Raw genomic sequence first — 19,893 nt, forward strand, 5'->3', positions numbered from 1 at the left:
CTCATCCTCCCAATTTTGCTTTATGGAATTGCAGGTGGTGTAAATGTTTGATGGCTGCCAAGAGACCTCTCTGTTCCTGGCTTATAAGGATACTATCCAGGGGGTGAGGCTTTCCTGATGGCTCAGCAGGTAAAGAATCTGCCTGCAATGCAGGAGATACAGGAGATGCAGGTTTGATCCCTGGGTCAGGAAGATCCCCTGGAGGAGGAAATGGCAATCTACTCCAGTATTCTTGCCTGGAGAATACCATGTACAGAGGATTACAGTCCAAAGAGTTGCAAAGAGTCAAAAAGGACTGAGCAACTGAGCACACATCTAGGAGGCAGAGCCAGGTTTTGTGAGGCTGGTAGCTTAAACAATTTGGGGGAGCGTCTTTGGAAAATAATTCAAAATTGCAAAATAAAGTTGATGGGTCCTCTCAGGGCCTAGACTCAGGGAAATGTGAGCATGAAGTCTCAAAGTGTAAACCTCATCAGCTTCCAAGTCAATCTTATAATACCCACCATTTATTATTTGCATATTATAAGCAAGTGTTTTATTTGACTATTTCACAGTAACCAAGGGAGGTAGGTGCCATTAGTATCTCCATGTTATAAGATGAGAAAGCAGGCTCAGAGAAGTGACTTTGGATGCCTCAGCCATAAAGCAAGGTGAGGGGCGGTGAGGGCTATGCTCTGGACTGACAGCTCTGGGCTCCAGGGCCACAACTGAGATCTTCTTCAATTGATGATGGCAAAAATCATGCTCCTGAGGTTCCTGAGAAATGTTCTGGTCCTAAACCATCCCCTCCTGACTCCACTGTACCTTTCTTAGGCCTGGCTAGGGGCTCCCAGGATCCAGGGCTTGCGTAGAGGTTATGGGGCTGGACAGTGGCCATCTCTCCTGCCTTGGTTCCAGTCCCATGGCCTGTTTAGGCAGAGAGGCTACCTACCACTGGGAGGACATAAAACCCAGGGGTGAGCACGGGTTTGAAAACACACTGACTCAAAGTCTAATCCTAGATCTACAGCTTTCTGGTTGTACAGTAAGACACATGGCCTCAGTGAGCCCCCACTTACTTGCTTACCTGCTGAATCAGTAACCACTTCTTTGTATTTTGAGTTCAGTTCACGTCCTCTCGTAAGGCAGTAAAGCGCCTGTGGTGTCTGGCACACAGAAGCAATTAATCTAAGAATCCTATGGCTGCCATCAGTCCTAGTAGCAGCATAAACACCTCTGATTCCGCAACTCCCTTCCCTATTTTAGAATTGAATGGTTTTCCGGGGATTCCTCCCAACCTAGCTAACTTCCTTCAGGAAGTGAAAAAGGCGGCATCTAAGAGGGGCGCCCAAACTGTCCTCCACACTCCACCGAGTCTGGGTGCTCAGGAGCCCAGGGGTTGGGGCTAGCGCCTGCAGCTCAAGTCCCGCCCAACGGCGTGCGGCGTGCGCCCTTGGGGAAGACGGCTGAAAGAACCTGTGACTCAGGGACGGACGCTGTGGGGCGTCGCTCTTGGTTTAGCAATACAAATCCGCCAGCTGGAGGATCAGGCCTAGAGGCGCTGCAGCACGGGCGGGCCAGGGTGGAGTGGGGTGATGCCCGGTCGGTGAGGACCCAGGTGGGGCTCTGCGCTTGGCCCCTTGGGCCCGCGAAGGCTGGCAGGCGTGGGGCCCCGGTGCGAGGACCGCCAAGCCTCCCAAGCCTCCAAGTCTCTCGCATTCGCCGCCACAGGCCCCGCTCGCTTTTCAAGCCCACTTCTTCGAGTCCCCTTAGGGCGTCTCCCGTTCCTTGGAACTAACAGGGGCTAACCCTAATTTCCGAGGAAGGGGACTGCGTCCCCGTCCCTCTCCCCCCTCCCCCTAAGGCTGCCCAGTTCCCCAGCCAGCCGGGCCGGGCGGTGCCGCCTCCCCGCCTGCGCCCCGCCCAAGCAGGGCGCCGCCACGCGTGGCGGTGCGCGCGCGACAAAACCTCCCGCCCCTGCGCCGGCTCCCTACGTGGGGGACGTGCCGGGAGATGCCTGGCCGTGGGGGATTTCGCAGCGTCGCCCGCCCTCTTTCAGACGCTGGGAGGAGCGGCCACCGCGCCCCCCAGGTCCTGGCCCGCCCGCCGCCGCCCGGCACAGCCGAGGCGCGCGGCAGCCAATGGGCGCCGAGGAGGTGGGCCGGCTGGCGACTGTCACCCTCGCGCGGACGGGAGCGCGCAGACGGGGAGCGCGAGAGCCGGCGCCGCGCTCCGGGTGGTGGGGGAGGAGCCGCCGGAGGAGGAGGAGGAGGAGGAGCCGCGGAGCAGCTGCCAGAGGACCACTGTTAGCCCGGGCTGCGGAGGACAGACGCCGGCCGCCCGCCTGTCGCCCCGAGCCCTCAACCGCCAGCATGATCGCCGCGCAGCTCCTAGCTTATTACTTCACCGAACTGAAGGATGACCAAGTCAAAAAGGTGAGCCGGGGCCGTTGCCGCCGCCCGGCGCTCTGCCCGCAGCCTTGCATTCCGGCATCCGCTCGCCGCCGCAGCCGCCTCCATCCTCCCGCGCCCAGCCTCCCTCAGGCCAGCATTGGTTGGATTGGCGGGCGGTGGGGAAGTCTTCGCCCTTCGATTCTTCCTGGGGCCGTCTGTGTATGTGTTGGGGAAAGACCCTCGAGACTGGGCTGCCTGCTGCAGTGTCCTTGAAACGGGCTGTGGAAGTCAAATGGGCCCCCGGGCCATGCGGGGAGGTGGCCATGTGGGGACTGGTGGGCTGGTCCGTAGGGCCTGTTTGGTACGGTCCTAGCGCCGTGGGCGGAGTGATCACAGAGATGCTGGGGAGGTGAGTGCGCGGCAGGCGGGGGTGCTGGCTGGAGGCCAGGCATCCCATATTTGGGGTTCCTGGTGGAGGGCGTCAGGGGTCCGGGAAAACTGGCACCCCAGCTCTCCTAGCTATTGCGGCTGCTCCCTTAATCTGAGGACCGAGCGACCCGCATGGCTTCCTGAAACAGGGAGGGGCGCGGAGGCCACCGGAAACTTTGCTCATAGGCCTCAGGTCTGGAGCGGTACGTCTGAATGGAATTTTTTTTTTTTTTTAATCATCCCTTTACGTGACCGCTCTCTTATGCTGTAATTTCCAGCCAGCCCAAGGGAGCTCAAATAAGAGACTGCTCTTTTGAGTCGGATGGAGGTCTTGACTTGCATGCTTATGGCATGTGTGTTCTTGAACAAGGACACATCTCCCTCCCTTGACTTCAAACATAAAAAACTGTCAGCTGGCAGGTGTGAAAGGTGTATCTCTCCCTTCTACCAGCTTTGGCACCAAGTATTTAAGAAACAGCCTAAACTGTAGGGAAAGACGCCCATTTTATCATTGCCAAGCCTGGCATATGCTCCTGACCCACACCCAAAGTGAGTGACATTATTGCTGGGATAAGGTGGGCTGGAGAGCAAAGTCAACGTGACTTTGGAGTTCCAACAAGGGAACGCTACCTACAGGTGAGAGGCAGGAGCCACAGACCTGCAGCCACCGGGAGTTCAGTGCTCTTCATAATCACCCAGGACAGCCCCCGCCTCTGGCACAAGAGGAAACAGGCCTGCTGAGGGTAGTGAGATCACCTCACCAAGGTCACCCGAGGAGTTAGGGGGAAAGCCAGGGTGTGACCCGAGTTTTTGCCTCCCTCCACTGGGAACTTGACCAAGGCTCCTCCTTGAAGTCAGCTGAGGGGGAGGTGCTGAGACCGAGGATGCTGCTTGGATCTTGGATCCTGTGCTCGGTGGGGACCAGAGTTGGGTAGTTAGGAGACAGGCCTGGGAACCAGCCAGAGTCCTTCATGGCTACAAGTGGCAGTGTCTGGAGTTGTCAAACCATGGGACTCCACTCCTGAGGAACACCCTGGAGCCTCCTGCCCACTGAGCTCTGGGAGCTGTGCATGCCAACGTGTGCATTTCACAGTTGTCTGCAGTGGTGTTGCGTATCACTAATGCTCTTCCCATTTCACAGTGGGGAGTTGAAGACATAGATGGGTTCACCGTCCTCTCCTTGCACGTGGTGCCCTCTGTAGCTCAAGATGGCCGATCACCAAGGTGGGGATCCAGATAACCTTGTAAGCCTCCAGCATCCACACCCACCATCATCTGTGGCTGCCAGGGGCCAAGTTGAGTTGAGGTTTGGACTGCCCTTGGTGGGACCCATTTTATCATGTGGGCAGTTTCTAGTGTGGCCAGAGCCCTCCACTCCTCGTGGTAGCCTGACTCACAGTCTATCCACCAGGCTCCTGTACACATCTGACTGTGTGATTTCTGAATCACTTGATCCTCAAATCCCTCCTCCTCTGAGACTGGCTTTCTGAAATTCCTTCTCTGCCTTCCTCTGACCTCAGAACCTTGCTGGAGGAGGGTCTTGAGGCCAAAGCTTCCACCAAATAATATTATTGGTCAAGGAGAGTCTTAAAAACAAGCTGGCATTCTTGCATCTCATGGAGGAGTTCTCAGGCTGCTTTCTATGGGGAGAGGATGTGGATTCCTGCCAGAGGGTCACCTTGGCCTTCATGATGGGCTGTGTGGCTCTTCCATTGTGTGTGTGATCCTCAGGAAGCTTCCTGGGCCCCCTGAACACATAGTGGGCACTTGTTCTGATAGCCTAGTCAGTTTTCCCAGCCCCTACTTGTGCAGATCCTGAGAGACTGCATCTGTTCTCCTGGGACTCTGGATTATTAGAGACCACTTACCGTAGGGATCCAAGGTAAGTCCTCCACCTGCAGGACTCCAAGCCCTGTTCTTCCTGCGGAACTGGGCCCTACTTGCAACCCGATGAGGAGCCAGTGAAGACAAGCCATGATGATTCAGCCCTCCAGCCCTGGGTGGCCTCTGGAGTACTGAAGACAGCTCTGGCACCCCCAACTAATCTTCATCCATCTCCTTGCCCTCTATCCTCGGGGTGGAAAAGGGGAAGATGGGGATGGTGCCAGCGAAGGTTTATGGGATTGCTTGGGATACAAAAGTGATCATGAAAGGGTATCTTTTCTCTCCCCATTGCTTATGGGACATCAGTAATTCAACCTCATAAATACATCCTGTGTTGAAATGCGCCAAGCATCTAGCTTCCCAGCATGGATCGCTGTTTTCCAGACTGCGTATGCATAGTGTTAGATGATGGGGTGCAGTGAAAAGGGTGTCCTGGCATTAGACTGAAGTACAAAAGTATAAAACATAGATATCCCTTTTACTCTTCTATTGCTTTTGGGAGGAAAAGGATGCTCGTGTGCATTCCATTCATCAGAATTCTAGCCACCTGTTAATTTTGCAGCTACAGCCTGTGTCTTTTGACCTCCAAGCAGCTTTTAACATGCCTCTCCTCTCACCTGCTTCCTCCACTTGGGTTAGCCATTAAGAGCCTGAAGAATGGTGAAGGATTTCATAGAGCTGCATTCCTTCAGGAAAGGAAGATTGGCCCCGCAAGGTTAGAACTTGGCTTCTAAAGAAAGGCTAGACTTCCTTTCCTCCAGAGTTGTCATAATGGTGAACAAATGCCAGTGGATTTTCCCTGGGAGGGATCCCCACGATCTGACAGAATCCCCACAAGCAGGTGAGCAACAACTGTGATTTGTCCAAAGTCCTCCAGTGCTTGTTTTGTGAAGACAGAGGAGAGTATGCTTAGCAGTTACAGGGCTACCGAGTTCTAGTTCCCTGGGGCCCATGTGTCCCAGTGGCAAAAGCAAGCGTTTAAAAAATGCTTGTTTCCTTATTGATTGGGGGTGGGGTGGGGGGAATGAGAGAGAAATGATAGAAAACCGTCACAGGCACCTTTTGATCCGGTGTTATGCAAATATTCAGAAAGAGCCTCACTCCCTGGGGAATCTTCATTACACAGCCCCTGTCCCCTCTACCCTTTGGAAGTTCCTTGGAGTTCTCCACCCAGAAAATCCCCAACACTTCCTTTGGCTTCACAGTTTGGGATTGTCTTGAGGGAATAAACTGGGAGTGCTGGTGGGTATGAGGGACTTTGACATCTGGCCATGCCGTGCAGTCCTCCCACACTCCTCCTGTTTTCTGGAGAAAGCATGGGCAGCTTTCTCCTAGAAGGACTGTGCTCCTGCAGTCAGGGGTTCCTGCCTGGTAGAATTAGCCACTGGAGTCAGCTCTGAACATTTCTGAGGAGGCCCTGGGGGAGATGCTGGAGAGGCCAACATACACCTCTGCGCCCAGGAAGTAGTCCTGGCTAGACCGCCGACACCTGCTTAATTGATTTGAGGACATTTAGAATCAAATCCGATCATGGGAGTGCAGTCATTTCTTCAGAAAATGTTTGAGTCCTTTATTTGGTGCAGAGTATATACTAGGCTGGAGTGCTGACTATAAACCTGGACAAAATAGTCCCTGTTTTCTCATGGAGTATAAATAATTATCTGCTGTCTTATGATAAGTGCAAAGCATAGAATGCTATGAGAGCTCTTGGGGCCATGGTCAGATCTTTAGGTGGGAAGTCACTAGCCTAGGAGTTGCTTAAAGTCAGGCTCTAGGGAATTCCCTGGCAGTCCTGTGATTAGTACTCCATACTTTGACTGCCAAGGGCCCTGGTTTGATCCCTGGTCAGGGAACTAAGATTACACGTGGGCTGTGGGGGCCTGGGGGGGAAGCTAGACTCCAAATGTACAAATGGGAACGTTATACTTAGAAACTTTGTAAGGGTGAGTCAAATGGATAGTTACCAAAATGTAGTTTTGCCTTTTTTTAAATGGTTCTCTTTTTAAAACACCTTCCGGGTGCCATGTGCATGGGTGGTAAGTCGCCTTCAGTTGTGACTCTGTGACGCTGTGAACCATAGGCCTCCAGGCTCCTCTGTCTGGGATTCTCCAGTCAAGAGTACTAGAGTGTGTTGCCATGCCCTCCTCCAGGAGATCTTCCCAACCCAGGGATCAAACCTGTCTCTTAACGTCTCCTGCATTGACTGGCAGGTTCTTTACCACTAGCACCACCTGGGAAGTCCTATCAGATACCAGTTGGGTGTGTAGGTATATATGTCTGTCTATATCCAACAATACACACAGACGTACTGACACCCACATGGGTATGTGTGTGCTTTCATCTGATCTTTCAGAAACCTCAGTGAGGTTGTCACGGCAGGAAGTGTTATCCGTCCCCCTCACTGCTCCTTCCCTGCACATTCTGCTGCCTCGTGTGTATGGACAGAAGGCAGAGATTTTATTCCCCTTTTAGAAACAGGGACTGGCTGGAGGCCCAGAGGAGATAAGTAACTTTCTCAAGGTCTTAGAAAACCTGGAATGGGATCCAGAGGGCTATTGTTTTTAGTGATTTAACTTGGAATCTGTATTTTAATTCTCTCCCCCCACCAAATCAGTACATAAGAGTTAATTTTTTATTGTGAAATATTCAAGGTGCACAAAAAATATTGAAGCTAATATAACAAACACTTGTGTATCCACTGCATAGCTTGAAAAGTAACAGACACAATTGCAATTTTATTACAGACACAACTGAATCCGTTTCTATGCCTGTCTTCAGTCCCATTCATTTCTCCTCCCAGAGGTGACCTCTGTCCTGAATTTGGTGTTTATCATTTCCTGCATGTTTAATATTTTTTTATTACATATGTATCTATTAAGCAGTGTGTACTGTTACTTTATATGGCTTGAACCTTTTGTAAATGGTGTTATTCTGGTCTGTATCCTTCTGCAACTGGCTTTCTTTAAAAGCTCAATATTGTATATTTAAGACTCTTCCATGTTGATCCATGTACCTGTGTTTCATCAATTTCAACTGCAGTATGCTCTCACATTGTGTGAACACACTAAACTAATTTATCAGTTCTTTTGGTGTGCTTTTGCATTTCTGATTTTTTAACTTGCAGTGCCATAGGGATCTTCTGTCCATAAAGAAGTTGCTCTAGGCTGTGATTCTAGGGCTGAAATTGCTTGGCGGAAGAGTGTGTATATCTTCCCATTGTTAACGTTTGCTAGATTGCTTTCGTGATCAGGCTTCCAGTTAGAAGTTTTGTACAGGTTCTGAACTTCGGTGGCCAGGGGGAGGAAGTGGGGAAGGGATAGCTAGGGACTTTGGGTTGGACATGTACACACTGCTATGTTTAAAATGGCTAAGCAACAAGGACCTACTATGTATAGCACAAGGAGCTCCGTTCAATGTTATTGGCAGCCTGGATGGGAGGGGAGTTTGTGGGAGAACATGTATATGTATAGCTGAGCACCTGAAACCATCACAACATTGTGAATTGGCTATCCCCCTATAAAAATAAAAAGGTAAAAAAAGTAGAAAAAACAAAAGTTCTGTACAGGTTCCTGTGGTTCCACAGCCAACCCTTGGTGCAGTAAAACCTTTAACATTTTTCATAGACAATTTTTAAACAGACTGTTTCTTCCCAGACATTTCCACGCACATGACAGCATTTGAGCTTGGTTTAAAAATAGCCATTTCCTAGTTTGCCTTACGAAGGGAGCCCTTGCTGCCAGAGTATTACTGACTGCGGCCGAAAACTCATTGTGAGCAGTGCCCGCCTCCTTGGCTGTTTTCTCAGTGCATGCGGAGGGGATTGGGGGGGGGGTACAGAGACAAGCTTGTGAGGGCTCTCTGTGTCCCCTTGTGCTCTAGTGTGAATCCTCTAAACTTTCCTGGGAGTTGAAACACACAAGTGTGCTTTTGCCCGTGCGTCCTCTCTCTTCCTGGGTGGATCTGGGTGGGCAGGGCTGGCTTATCAGCCCCGTAAACATTTCTGTTAGAGAACGCTCAAAGCCGGCAGCCTCTCTCAGACTATCTTCCCTAAAAGGAGAGGGTGGCTGTGTCCCCCGCAGCAGGGAAACTGAAATGTGAAGTCTGCAGCCCAGCCCTTTGCAAATAGAAGCAGATCTTGTGAGCCCTGTGAGAGGCAGAAAATGTCGGATCATGTTCATCCAATTCCACGCTTAGTTACCGGCTTGCAGGCGCTGAGGCGTTGAGGGGACCTTGGAGGGAAGGTTGCACTGAATGCCTTCTAGGGGCCTGTCTTTCCTAAAATGGTTCTTATTTAACCGTCAGTAGTAACAATACTAACCGAAGCCAACATGTGATGCCTGTCCTGTTTACTGCACTGAAGGCATTGCATCCCCCCAGCTTCCCTGTTAGTGGGGATCTCTTATGATCACTGCTTTTGGATGAGAACCCTGAGGCTCAGGTATAAACAGAAGAGTCAGCATGCAGACCCATCAAGTCTGCTGGCAGAGCCCCTGCTTTTTTCTACATTGAGATATAATTCACATACTACAAAACTTAACATTGTAAAGAGTGCAAGTCTGTGGTGTCTAATACATTCACGAGCTTGTGTAACTGTTACCACCATCTCATTGCAGAACATTTTCCTCAACCCCAGGAGAAACTCTGTACCCGTTAAGCAGTCACTCCCCATTGCTCCCTACACCTTGGTATCTACTAATCTATTTCTTTTTTAAATGAATTTACTTCTTCTGAACATTTCATATGAACAGAATTGTATAATAATGTGACCTTTGTGTGTGGTTTCTTTCGCTTAGCATCTTTTCATGGTTCATTCATATGTACGTACTCATAAGTACGTGTACTCCAGTTCTTTTTATTGCTGAATAGTGCTCATTTGTGCTTATCTACCACGTTTTGTTTACACATTTGTTAGTTCAGGATGTTTCTGTTGTTTCCACTTTGAGGCTGTTATGATAATGCTGCTGTGAGCAGTTTTCCCTGTGTGGACATACTTATATTTCTCTTGGGTATGTGTGTAGAAGTGGAATTGCTGGAAGAGATCCTTCTTCTGCTTTCCTCATTTCTGGAAGGAAATGAGGAAACTGAGGCCCCAAGTGGTGGAGGGACTTGCTGACCACATGGCTTGTGAGTGATAGAGACAGAAACACCGTCAGGTCCCCTAACTCAGAAACCCATGTTCTTTCTACCGTAATACATCCAGCTCTCGTTTTGCTGTTGAGGGAAACAGATTCAAAGGAGGAAAGAGCTGGGGACAAGGCAGAGCTGGGCGCAGAATCCTCAAAATCCCCGATTCCCATCTCCCCTTCCTCCCCAGCACCAGCACCCTGGTTTGTGCCTGCCCATCCCCACCCTCTGCCCTCTACCTCTCCACGCCCCACCCCTCCACCCCCACCCCTCCACGCCCAGGCTGCTCAGTGTTGGCCAACTCCTTCCACCTGTGAAGGAAATGGACCCAATAAAGTCTTTTACAGTGAATGTCGGGGATTTTCTCTGGTTTTCAAATTTCTTTCTGTCCCATTTCTCCATTTGTCCCCCTCCCTCCATCCTGTTTGCATTTAAAAGAGGACTTTTGGGGAGGCCAGTGCTCACCTTGCAAGACCTCCCTATGCTCCCTGTAATGCATTATCAGTCTAGCTTTCTCTCCCAACGTCTGCCTGGCCCTTCTGTAAGCAGCTGTTTTCCTTGATTGATTGATGCATGGGGTTCGCCTGCAGCCTTGTTACTCAATCTGACCTCATTTCTCTGATGTCCCCCAGTGCCTTCCAGGACCCTGCCTGGGTGGGTGTGATGAATCAAGTAGGAGACTCCAGGCCACCATTGTAACAGAGACACTGGCTCACATTTGTAAAGTTCTGTTTCATTTTCAAAATACTTTTACGTGCTTGATTTAGTGGAGTCCTTCTGGCAAGCTTAAATGTAGGTATTTCTTCCTACCTCTTATATGCGGGGCAGGGAAGCCTCAGGAAGTGGAATTGACATGATCTTTGTTGGCCAGAGAACAGAAGAGCTGGGATGGGGCACAGGTCTACCTGACACCAGTGGGTGGCTGTCACTGTGCATACAGATCCATGACTTTGGTCCAGGGCCTTAGGCTTCCACAGCAGTGCATGGCAGTGGCCTCCTAGCAGAAATTGTCACTCAGGGCTCCCATGATGGGGATGTGACTGGAGTGTTAGAGCCCTGCTGTCCAGAACAAGAGCCTCTAGCCACGTGTGGCTGCTGCTGCTGCTAAGTTGCATTAGTCGTGTCTGACTCTGTGCGACCCCATAGACGGCAGCCCACCAGGCTCCTCTGCCCATGGGATTTTCCAGGCAAGAGTACTGGAGTGGGTTGCCATTGCCTTCTCCACATGTGTGGCTATTGAGCACTTAAAATGTGGCAAGTCTGGTTTGAGATGTGCTGTTGAACTAAAATACAGGGTTTTGAAGACTTTGTATGACAAAGAAGATATATAAAATAGCTCATTGATAATTTAAAAGATATTAATTACATGTGGGAATAATAGTTTGGATATATTGGGTTAAATAAAATGTTATTAGAATTAATGTCACCTTTTCAAAAAATGTAGGTACTAGAAAATTTTAAATTACATATGTGCCTTGCATTATATTCCTGCTGGAAGCACTCTGTTAGAAGTGAATTTTATGGCTCAAAGGTTTGGACAGAGGCACTCTGCATTTAAAGCAGTAGGTTCCTGGGGTCCTTGGGCCTCGATTTCCTCATCTGTAAAAGCAGGAGGCTGGAATCCTTTATCTCGCAAGGATCCCTGTAGCTGAAGCAGTTTTGTTAGGTGGGCATCAAGCTCTTTGGGTCTCAGTTCCCTTATCTGTCACATGAGGTGATTTGTGTCTCGCTGCCCATTTATTAAATCAGAGAATGGGTATGGAAACCCTTGGAAAGTGTACTGAATTACATAAATGCCAGATGTTAGCATTGTTCATCCAGAGCACACCTGTAGGCACCTGCAGAAGGAGTGCAGCTTCCTGGATAACAGAGGTAGGTGGCCGGACCCCCGAGCTGGGCAGGAATCCTGGGTCCCATTCTGCTTGGCCACCATAGGATTCTGAAAAGCTTGTATTCTGAGGATCCATGGTGTCGTGGAGCTCCGGTGCCCACCGTATGTGACGACGAGAGGGTAGTTTTCAATGATGCTCTTTTACTGATAGGAAAAACACAGATGGAAGTGATGTGCCCAAGGTTATAGGAGGAATCCGTGCAGCCGGAGGAGGCCTGAGGTCCTTTGCTTTCCAGACTGTTCTGCCCCCACCAATGCAGTACTTTGGAACCATGACTCCGGGGTCTCGATGTCTCATGGTGGAAGCAAAACTCTCTATACTTCAGATTTTCTCTTCCCCTACCTGGAGGCACCTGAGACGTTGGAAACTGTGAGTCTGGAGCCTGGCTCTAGCCCAAGCCATTGACCACGAAGCCCAGAATGAAGCCTGTTGTTCTTGTCCTGCCACATTCCAGGGCTGTTCTGTTCACCTTCAGAGACTGGGTACCTCCTTTATTTTTAGCTAGTTCAGTATGACAGCTGTGTTCTCATCCTGGGCAAGGGCTTGGTCTCTCACCAGCAGAAAGTGCCTCATAGCAGGAGCCAAGGTCACCAGGAGGACGTTGGGCATGACCTTTGGCCTCCTGCGGTCCTCCTAGCAAGAGGAGTCAGGGGAGCACTGGGTTGGGGTCTGAACCCAGAGCCGCCCTACATCCTAGAGGCTGGATGCCTTTCCCTTGGCTGCTTGACCCCAGGTTCCTCCCATGAAAAACGGGGCTGACAACGCCCACCCTGCAGGTGTGCTGCTTAGATCGGGGCAGGTTAAAGTGTCCAGCAGGGTCTCCAGTGCCGCTTCTGTTATCTCGGTTCCCAGAACCTCAGTTTCCTCATCAAGGATGGGGATCCCATTTTCCTCCAGATTTGTTGTGATTAAACACAAGTGTTGTATGAACAGTACTTGGTGCTTAATACGTGCTCAGTCCATGCCCACTGAAATGGAACTAACTGTTCAGGAGCACAAAGGACCGAGAGCTGTATCTGAACCTTGGAAAGGGCCTGGGAAAGGGAGCCTCTGAGGACAGTGTTTGAACCTGCCAAAGGGACCCTGATGCCTTGGGGATGTTTGCACACACAGTTCTCTCTCAGAAGCCTCTAAAATGGAAATTATTTTCCCAAACATGTTTCCTCTCTCAGGTATTCAGCAGCCTCTGGCCACCTTGAATAGTGGAGACTCCTGATTATCTGTAGAACTTTTGTGTCCCCCTGGACCCCAGGGTGCAGATGTCGTGAGGGGTGGGGGGATCGGAGAGCGCCTGGAGCAGTCCCTCCCTCACAGAGGGGCTGTTGGCTCCACACAAGTCACTGTGAGGCTGAAGTAAGGGGCTGGTGCTGGAGAAGGGCTGTGTCGTTCAGGGAAGAGGACTCTGCTGCATTATCTGAGCTAGCAAACCCTTCTGAGATGACCTTCTGGGTTAGGCATCACTGGAGGCTTCTGTTCACCCAGGAGAGCAGCCATTCAGCCCAGCTGAGCAGCCACCTGAGGGGGTGGGGACACCAGTGGCCTGGAAGTGTGGCCCCTGCACCCCTGGCGCTCCGGGTCTGGCGGGAGGCACACACCATGCACATGTCACCGTGGTGCCCGGGGAGGACTCACTGCCACTGTCCCCAGGCAGGTTGCTTCCTCCACACTGAGCACAAGGGCCAAGGGGATGCTGAGAAGAGCTGCAGCTGGTGCTGGGCAGGCGGGTCACCTCGCCCTTTGGAGGAGGTGTGCGTGGAGAAAGGAGCGGGGTGTTGAGTGGCATAGACGGGCCAACGCAGTCAAATGGAAGTGGATCTGTCAGGAAGGACCATCGGTGGGGCAGAAGGCAGGAGGGTGCCCGGGACGGATGATTCTGGTAGGGAACCCAGGGCATCCAAAATGTCTCTCTTTGTGGCCAGTGCCCTGCCTGCTCAGGGACTAGCTGCCAAAAGTAGGATAGAAAGGTAGGTTTCCTGGGCCCCCACCCTCAATGGTGAGGTGGGGCTGGGCAGGCAGGAAGGGGGTTGGGCCTGTCAGAGCGGGGCTTGGGATGCTACCCACCATGGTGGAGGGTGCCGTTAGGCCAGGACCTTTGGGTTTGCTATGGCCTTTGAGCATCCTTCCCAGGATGGTGTGAAAGGGAAAATGAAATGAGCGATTCAGATCGCTGGTGGCTGCTGGGGGGTGAATGAGGCCTCCAGAATAATCAGGCTGCAGGGTGTGCTTTTGATGAGGCAAGGGAGCCTGTACACTGCTTCTGTAGTGGATGGAGTGGTGGCATTAATGCCACCGTTTTCCCACATCTCCCTGCTCTCTGACCCTGAGGCTGGGTTCGCCCTGGGCTGAGCAAGAAGCGTACTGAGGAAGGAGCACAGAACCAGGAACTTGGTGTCCACTCCAGCTCTCTCACTGACCAGTGATCACCTCGAAAGTGTTCATCGCTCAGTCGTGTCCGATTCTTTGTGACCCCATGGACTGTAGCCTTCCAGGCTCCTCTGTCCATGGAATTCTCCAGGCAAGAATACTGAGTGGGTAGCCATTCCCTTCTCCAGGGGATCTTCCCCACCCAGGGATCGAACGCAGGTGTCCTGCATTACAGGCAGATTCGTTACCGTCTGAGTCACCAGGTGGTCACCGTGGCCAATTGAATAACCTCTCTAGACTCTGATGTTTCCTAAGGGCATTGGATGTGATGGCACCTGCCCTGCTTCTCTGGATAGGATAGCTTAAGGATCATCACATGAAATCGCCGTGCAAAGTAGAAGGCCTTCGTAGGTCAAAGTCAGGTGAATACAGCCACATTACAGATGGAAAGACTGAGGTGCCTACGAAATGGCAAAGTTGGAGTCCAACATCGGTGTCTGCACTGTTCAGTCCATGCCTTATCCTTGAACCAGGCAGGGTCCTAAAATCTAAGTTGGCTGTTAGTGTCTTAGAGAAAGTGCCCAGAAGAAACAGAGATGGAGTTAAGGTTTCAAGGGAGAAACTGTTTATAATAGCATTCCATTTTTGTAACAAAATATAAACAAACCAAGCTCTGTATGCATGGATGTTTAAGTAGGAAATCTGCCCTAGAACATAAAGCTGTATTAGCAAGGACTTCTCTGGGAAGATTGAGGGAAGAACTCAGACTTTTTATTAGTACTTTTATGCATTGTTTGTGTTCTTTAATAATAAGTATATATAACTTGCTGTTAGTTTAAAAGAAAAGAATAAAACAATCCAAACGTTTCAGAGGACTTTTGTGAGCATCTTTCACTTGCTATGATTTCATGCAAATGACCACCTGCCTTTCATTTTCTTTTTTACAAGATGGGTTAGTAATATCTGGTAATCAATGCATTTCTCTAGATATTTAGGTAAAAGGAATTAGGGACATGTGATCATGAGCTAGACAGGTGAGTGAGAGAGATGGATTCCCTTTTGGTAATTTCAGTGGAAGGATGGGAAGAGTTTTTGACACATTATTAAAATTCTCCCAGTAGCTTTCTGAGGTGAAAGTATTGCGTGCATGCTCAGTCGTGTCCGACTCTGCAATCCCATGGACTGTAGCCTGCCATGTTCCTCTGTCCATGGAATTTTCCAGGCAAAAATACCAGAGTGGGTTGCCATTTCCTAATCCAGGGGATCTTCCAGACCCAGGGATAGAAGCTGTGTCTCTTATGTCTCCTGCCTTGGCGGGCGGATTCTTTACCACCATGCCACCTGGGATGCAAAAATATTATTATTCCCATTTGAAAGAGGAAATCAAGAATCAGAGAGATTGAGTAATTTGTCCAAAGTCACACAGCTAATAAATGGCAGGTATTGAACTCGGTTCTCTTCATCCACAGCCCTGGGTTCTTCCCACATGTGAGAAAGAATAGAAATCCATAAGGAGGAGCCCCAAAAGAGGGGTTGGAACCTGGCGTCTAGATCCAGCTGCCACTTATAAACCACGTGACTGTGTGTGAGTCATGGGTCTCCATTTCCTCAGCTATAAAATGAAGATAATGATATCTTTCCTGCCTGCTTCACTGACGTATTGTGCTGGGAGAAAGGAAACTAACACACTGAGCCCCCACTTCATGCCAGGCACCTGACATCCACGAGCTCGTTTCTTTCCTTTCTATGACATCCAGATGGGAAATTTATGTGAAAGTCATGTGTGTAAGTGGCAGAGTCCTCTGCAAACATGAGCGCTCATTAAAATAATATTCATCACCTTGGACCCATTCTTTCTGAGTCAGTCCCCTTAAGAAAGAGAAGTGCATCTGATGTTGAAATCTCTGCTCTGCCCTTAAGCAAGAGTCCTTCTTAACCCTTCACTGCCTGTTCCCCAGTTTCCTCTGTGAGTAAAACATCTCACTTGGGACGTTCACTTCACAGGCCTGTGCTGAGCCACTTCAGGCACATCTGTTACTCTGCTGAGAGAGGCAGTGAAAAATTTTCCATGGCTGTGCCCCTTCCCATGAGGGGTCAGAGTGCCCAAATCACCAGTAGCTACGGTGCCTCCTGCCACAACTGGCCTATTCACTTGGGCATGTCCAGTCTTGAATTGTTTTTTTATGCATGTCTGTTGGGAGCAGGAGGTGGCGTCGGGCACAGATACTTTTGAGTTTAGACCAGTGTGGGGCGACTGGGTACTTCTGCTGGCTGGGTGGCTCTGCGGGGCTTGGTAAGGCTGTGTTCTCTTCCGACATCTCCCCCTTCCTCTAAGCTGAGTCTGCAGGATCCGGTGCAGCGTGTGGTGTCTGGGACCCTGGCATCCCTGCCCCCATCTCCTTCCCAGCCTGACCCGAGTCCTGCATGCTCATGTCAGACACCAAGTGTGAACGTGAGCTCCCCAGAGCCCAAGGAGTTCCTATCACAGACTCCTGGGAGCCTCTGTCTGTGTCTGTGATAGACATCCTATGATAGATGGCTTGCAGCTTGAAGCCACCAGAAAAGGTGCCGTGCCCTCCTGTCACCAAAATGTAGGGCTAGGAGTTGAAGGCACATGTGGGATGTGTTGGACACCAGCGTTTGGCCAGAGCAGCAGAGTTTGGAGGCAGTATCCCAAGGGAAGAGGAAGGACTGGAAATGTGAGAGGTAGGGAGAGAGAGTGGGGAGGGAAAGATCTGGAGTTGTTTGGAGAGGGGACAGAAATGGAAAACTGAGAGGACCGCGGCTTCGGCCAAGTCTCCCAAAGCCAGAAGTTGTCCTTCTCCGGCCCTGCTTCCCTCAATTTCCCCCCCTGGGCTTCTGGGCCCACCTTCTATAAGAAAAACAGCTCTTGCACTGGGGTTCTTGCAGAGCTCTGGAGCAAACAGACAGGAGAACCCCCTTCCTTTCTACCTCCCTCCACCCACTGCCCATTCCCAGCTTCTTTCCCAGGTGGAACAGAGGGCGGCCCAGCCAGCTGCCAGGCAGGGCTCATCTGATGAACAAGAGGAAAGAGGCCCCTTGTTTGGTGAGGTTCTGGGCACTTCCCACGGAGTATCCTGCAAGTGTCTCTTGACGTGGCTCCAGTGCTTCCTGGGCTGCTTAAAGGGCCACAGTCCGTATGATGCGAGTCTGCTGAGCCCTGCACCAGGTGCCTGCCTGGCCGGGCAGGGTGGGGGGTACTGCAGCCCAGCCTCGGGATCTGTGCTATTGTTCAAAGGCCCCTCCTGAGCTTCTGAGGACCGGAAGGTACCACCTGAGATCCTAGAGGCTTCAGAGTCAGTTCCAGCTCTGCCCTGTGCTCTACCCTTTGTCTGGCCCTGATTTCCACATCTCTGCTGAGAGGAGTTGTACCATGTGATGATTCATGAACATGAACCAGAGAGGGAAAGCCCTTCTTCCTTCAACACTTGGGGGCCAGGTTGGCATCTGTGTCCCTAGCCTGCTTTCCTGTATGAGCTTCTTGGCTCTATTTGGGTTTGTCTCTGTGCTGAGCTGCACCTTGAGTCAGGAGGCAGGCTGGCTGTGGAGCCCTGCTCTTTCTAGAAGTTTCTCCTTGTCCAGCTAGAAAGTCTCAGCAGCTTTGCCTGGGCCTGATGCCTGCACCGTAGAGGGGACTGGCCTTCCCCAAGGGGTGGGAGTGGTTGTAGGCTCCACTTAGCTTCTTGAAGCCTCAGTTTCTACAACTGGAAAATGGGGCTTAAGAATGTCCCCCTGACAGGGTTATTTTGAGGGTAAAATGACGTATTGGATACGAAAGCACTTGATATACTGCAAACCCTGATATAAAGTATTCTTGCACCCAGCATTCGTTGAATTCCTCCTTTGTTCCAGGCAACCAGGTAGTTCCAAAGGTCTACTCGACATGTTTCCTTTCCCTGGGAAACTCATGAGTTATCAGAGGAGACAAGCATGTCAGTAGACAGATGATGTAAGAGGGTGAGGAGTGTGGTAGGGAAAACACGTCCAGATGCCAGAGCAGCGCCGTGACTGTCTCTTCTCTGCTCCTGCTCAACCGTCCCCTCCCCAGCACACAGCGTGATCTTTCTGAGCCACATCTCACTGTCGAATACTCCGTAGAGTCACATTTAGAGTCTAAATGTGTCCACCTGTCTTACCAGGCCCTGCACGGCTTAGCTCCTGACACCTTTCCAGTTGCTTCATTCTTGCACCTGTGCTCCGTCATCACACAGACCGCCCTACCTCCCTCGTCTTTGGCCTTTGCTCTTGCTTGTGCCCTGATGCACTCTTGCACTCAGTCGCTGCCCCCACCGCCGTGTGCTTCTGTGGCTCACGCATGAGCGACTGCCTCTTCCAACCAGCACATGGTCGCCATGACTTGCAGCAAGAACTGCCGATGGGCGCTGCCAGCCTTGGGGGTAGAACAGAGCACGTCTCCTGGGGCTGTGTCCTGGCCATTTCTATTCCAGCTCTCGGCGGTTTCTGATTGCCCTTCTCTTATTACGAAGGGGAAAGGAAAAAGGTGGTTGCAGTAGAAGAGTTGGGGGTGGGGACAGGGCACAGGCCGCAGAGGACGCTGGAGGACTCCTGCCTTGTCTGTGAGACAGGAGACAGGCAGGACTGGGAGCAGCAGGAGGCAGGAATCCAGAGCAAGAAGGCTGCCTGAGAGCAAGATATGCAGAAATTACTCTGTGTCCTTGAGTTGAATGTTTCCAGCCACCCTGAAATGTAAGCATGAGATCCCATTCTCAGAAGCCAGTCAGCATCAAAGGCCTTTGTAGCAGCCTCATGGAGTCATAAATCAGCCTCTTCATCGACCGGGAGCTTGCTATGTGTGAGGCTCCTTGTGAGGCACTGGGAGGTCAAGGTGAATGGAGCAAACACTGTCCCCATGACGGGTCTAGCGGGCAGTGAGCCAGGCTGGACCATGCGGAGAGAGAAGTGCTGAGGGAGTCATTATCTGTACCCTGAGGGTCTCAGACATCTGCTGGAGGAGGTGACATTTGATTTGAACCTTGAAGGGGAGGTGAGATTTGAGTAACTGGGAAGAGAAGGAAGGGTGGTTTGACAGGAGAGCCCAGGAATGGTAGGAGAGGTTTGGCTGGAGTTCAGAGAGCCCAGAGCTGCACCTGCAGGGCGTAGGGGCCTTGGACATGGGAGGCATTGCAAGGTTTTGAGCAGGGGAGTGAAGTGATCAGGGTCCCAGTTTAAGAAAGCGAAATATCCTGGACAAGCCCCCTGCCTCCCGCCCTCCCTTCCCCGCCCCCCCAAAGGCAAAATGTGGTCATGGTATAGAAGATAGATTAAAAAGGGAGAGAAATTGAAGACTGAAAACCATTGCAGTGAATGGGTCAGGAATCCAGGCACATGGTTATCAGGACTTCCTAAAGCAGGACGTGGCAGAAAGAATGAGCCAGGAGACAGAGAGACTTCCGGTGAACTCCATGAGGACAGGTGTCTAACCCAGAGCCAAACATGTAGTGGGCGCCCAGTCAATACCTTTTGGGAGAGTCATTGGGAAGGTACTATGAAGAAAGAAAAACAAATGACGACAAGGAGGCCTGAGGTTGGGAGCCTGGGATCCTTGAGGAGAGTGGGTAGCCCAGGAAGATGGGCAGGTTGGTTCAGTCCTGGTTGAGTCAGGGGTGGTCTGATCTGGAAGAGTGGGCACATGGGCCCTGGCACACAGGCATGGGAACTTGGGCTCTTCCAGACCTTTTGGGGATAGTGAGGTTAAGGTCTCTGTGCCCTGGGCCTGAAGCACCATGTTCTGAAGGGCTCCAACCCTTCACTCGCCATTTCCATTCACCTAGAAGTCATGCCCAAGG

At 51.1% G+C, this 19,893-nt stretch overlaps 1 protein-coding gene across 4 annotated transcripts in view; it reads left to right on the plus strand.

Annotated features, from left to right (window-relative positions):
- Positions 1-19,893, plus strand: part of HK1 (hexokinase 1) — a 131,828-nt gene that overhangs the window by 59,017 nt on the left and 52,918 nt on the right. Inside the window, exon 1 of one of the 4 annotated variants that reach the window (XM_070781820.1) lies at positions 2,205-2,414. The exons of the other annotated variants lie outside the window; for them this stretch is intronic. Within the exon in view, the coding sequence (XP_070637921.1) occupies positions 2,352-2,414 (63 nt within the window). The 5' untranslated portion in view covers positions 2,205-2,351. Of the gene's footprint in view, positions 1-2,204; positions 2,415-19,893 lie in introns of those variants that run through there. 4 annotated transcript variants of the gene reach the window in all.

Source organism: Bos indicus, chromosome 28 (genome assembly GCF_029378745.1).
Source record: "Bos indicus isolate NIAB-ARS_2022 breed Sahiwal x Tharparkar chromosome 28, NIAB-ARS_B.indTharparkar_mat_pri_1.0, whole genome shotgun sequence".
NCBI lineage: Eukaryota > Metazoa > Chordata > Mammalia > Artiodactyla > Bovidae > Bos > Bos indicus.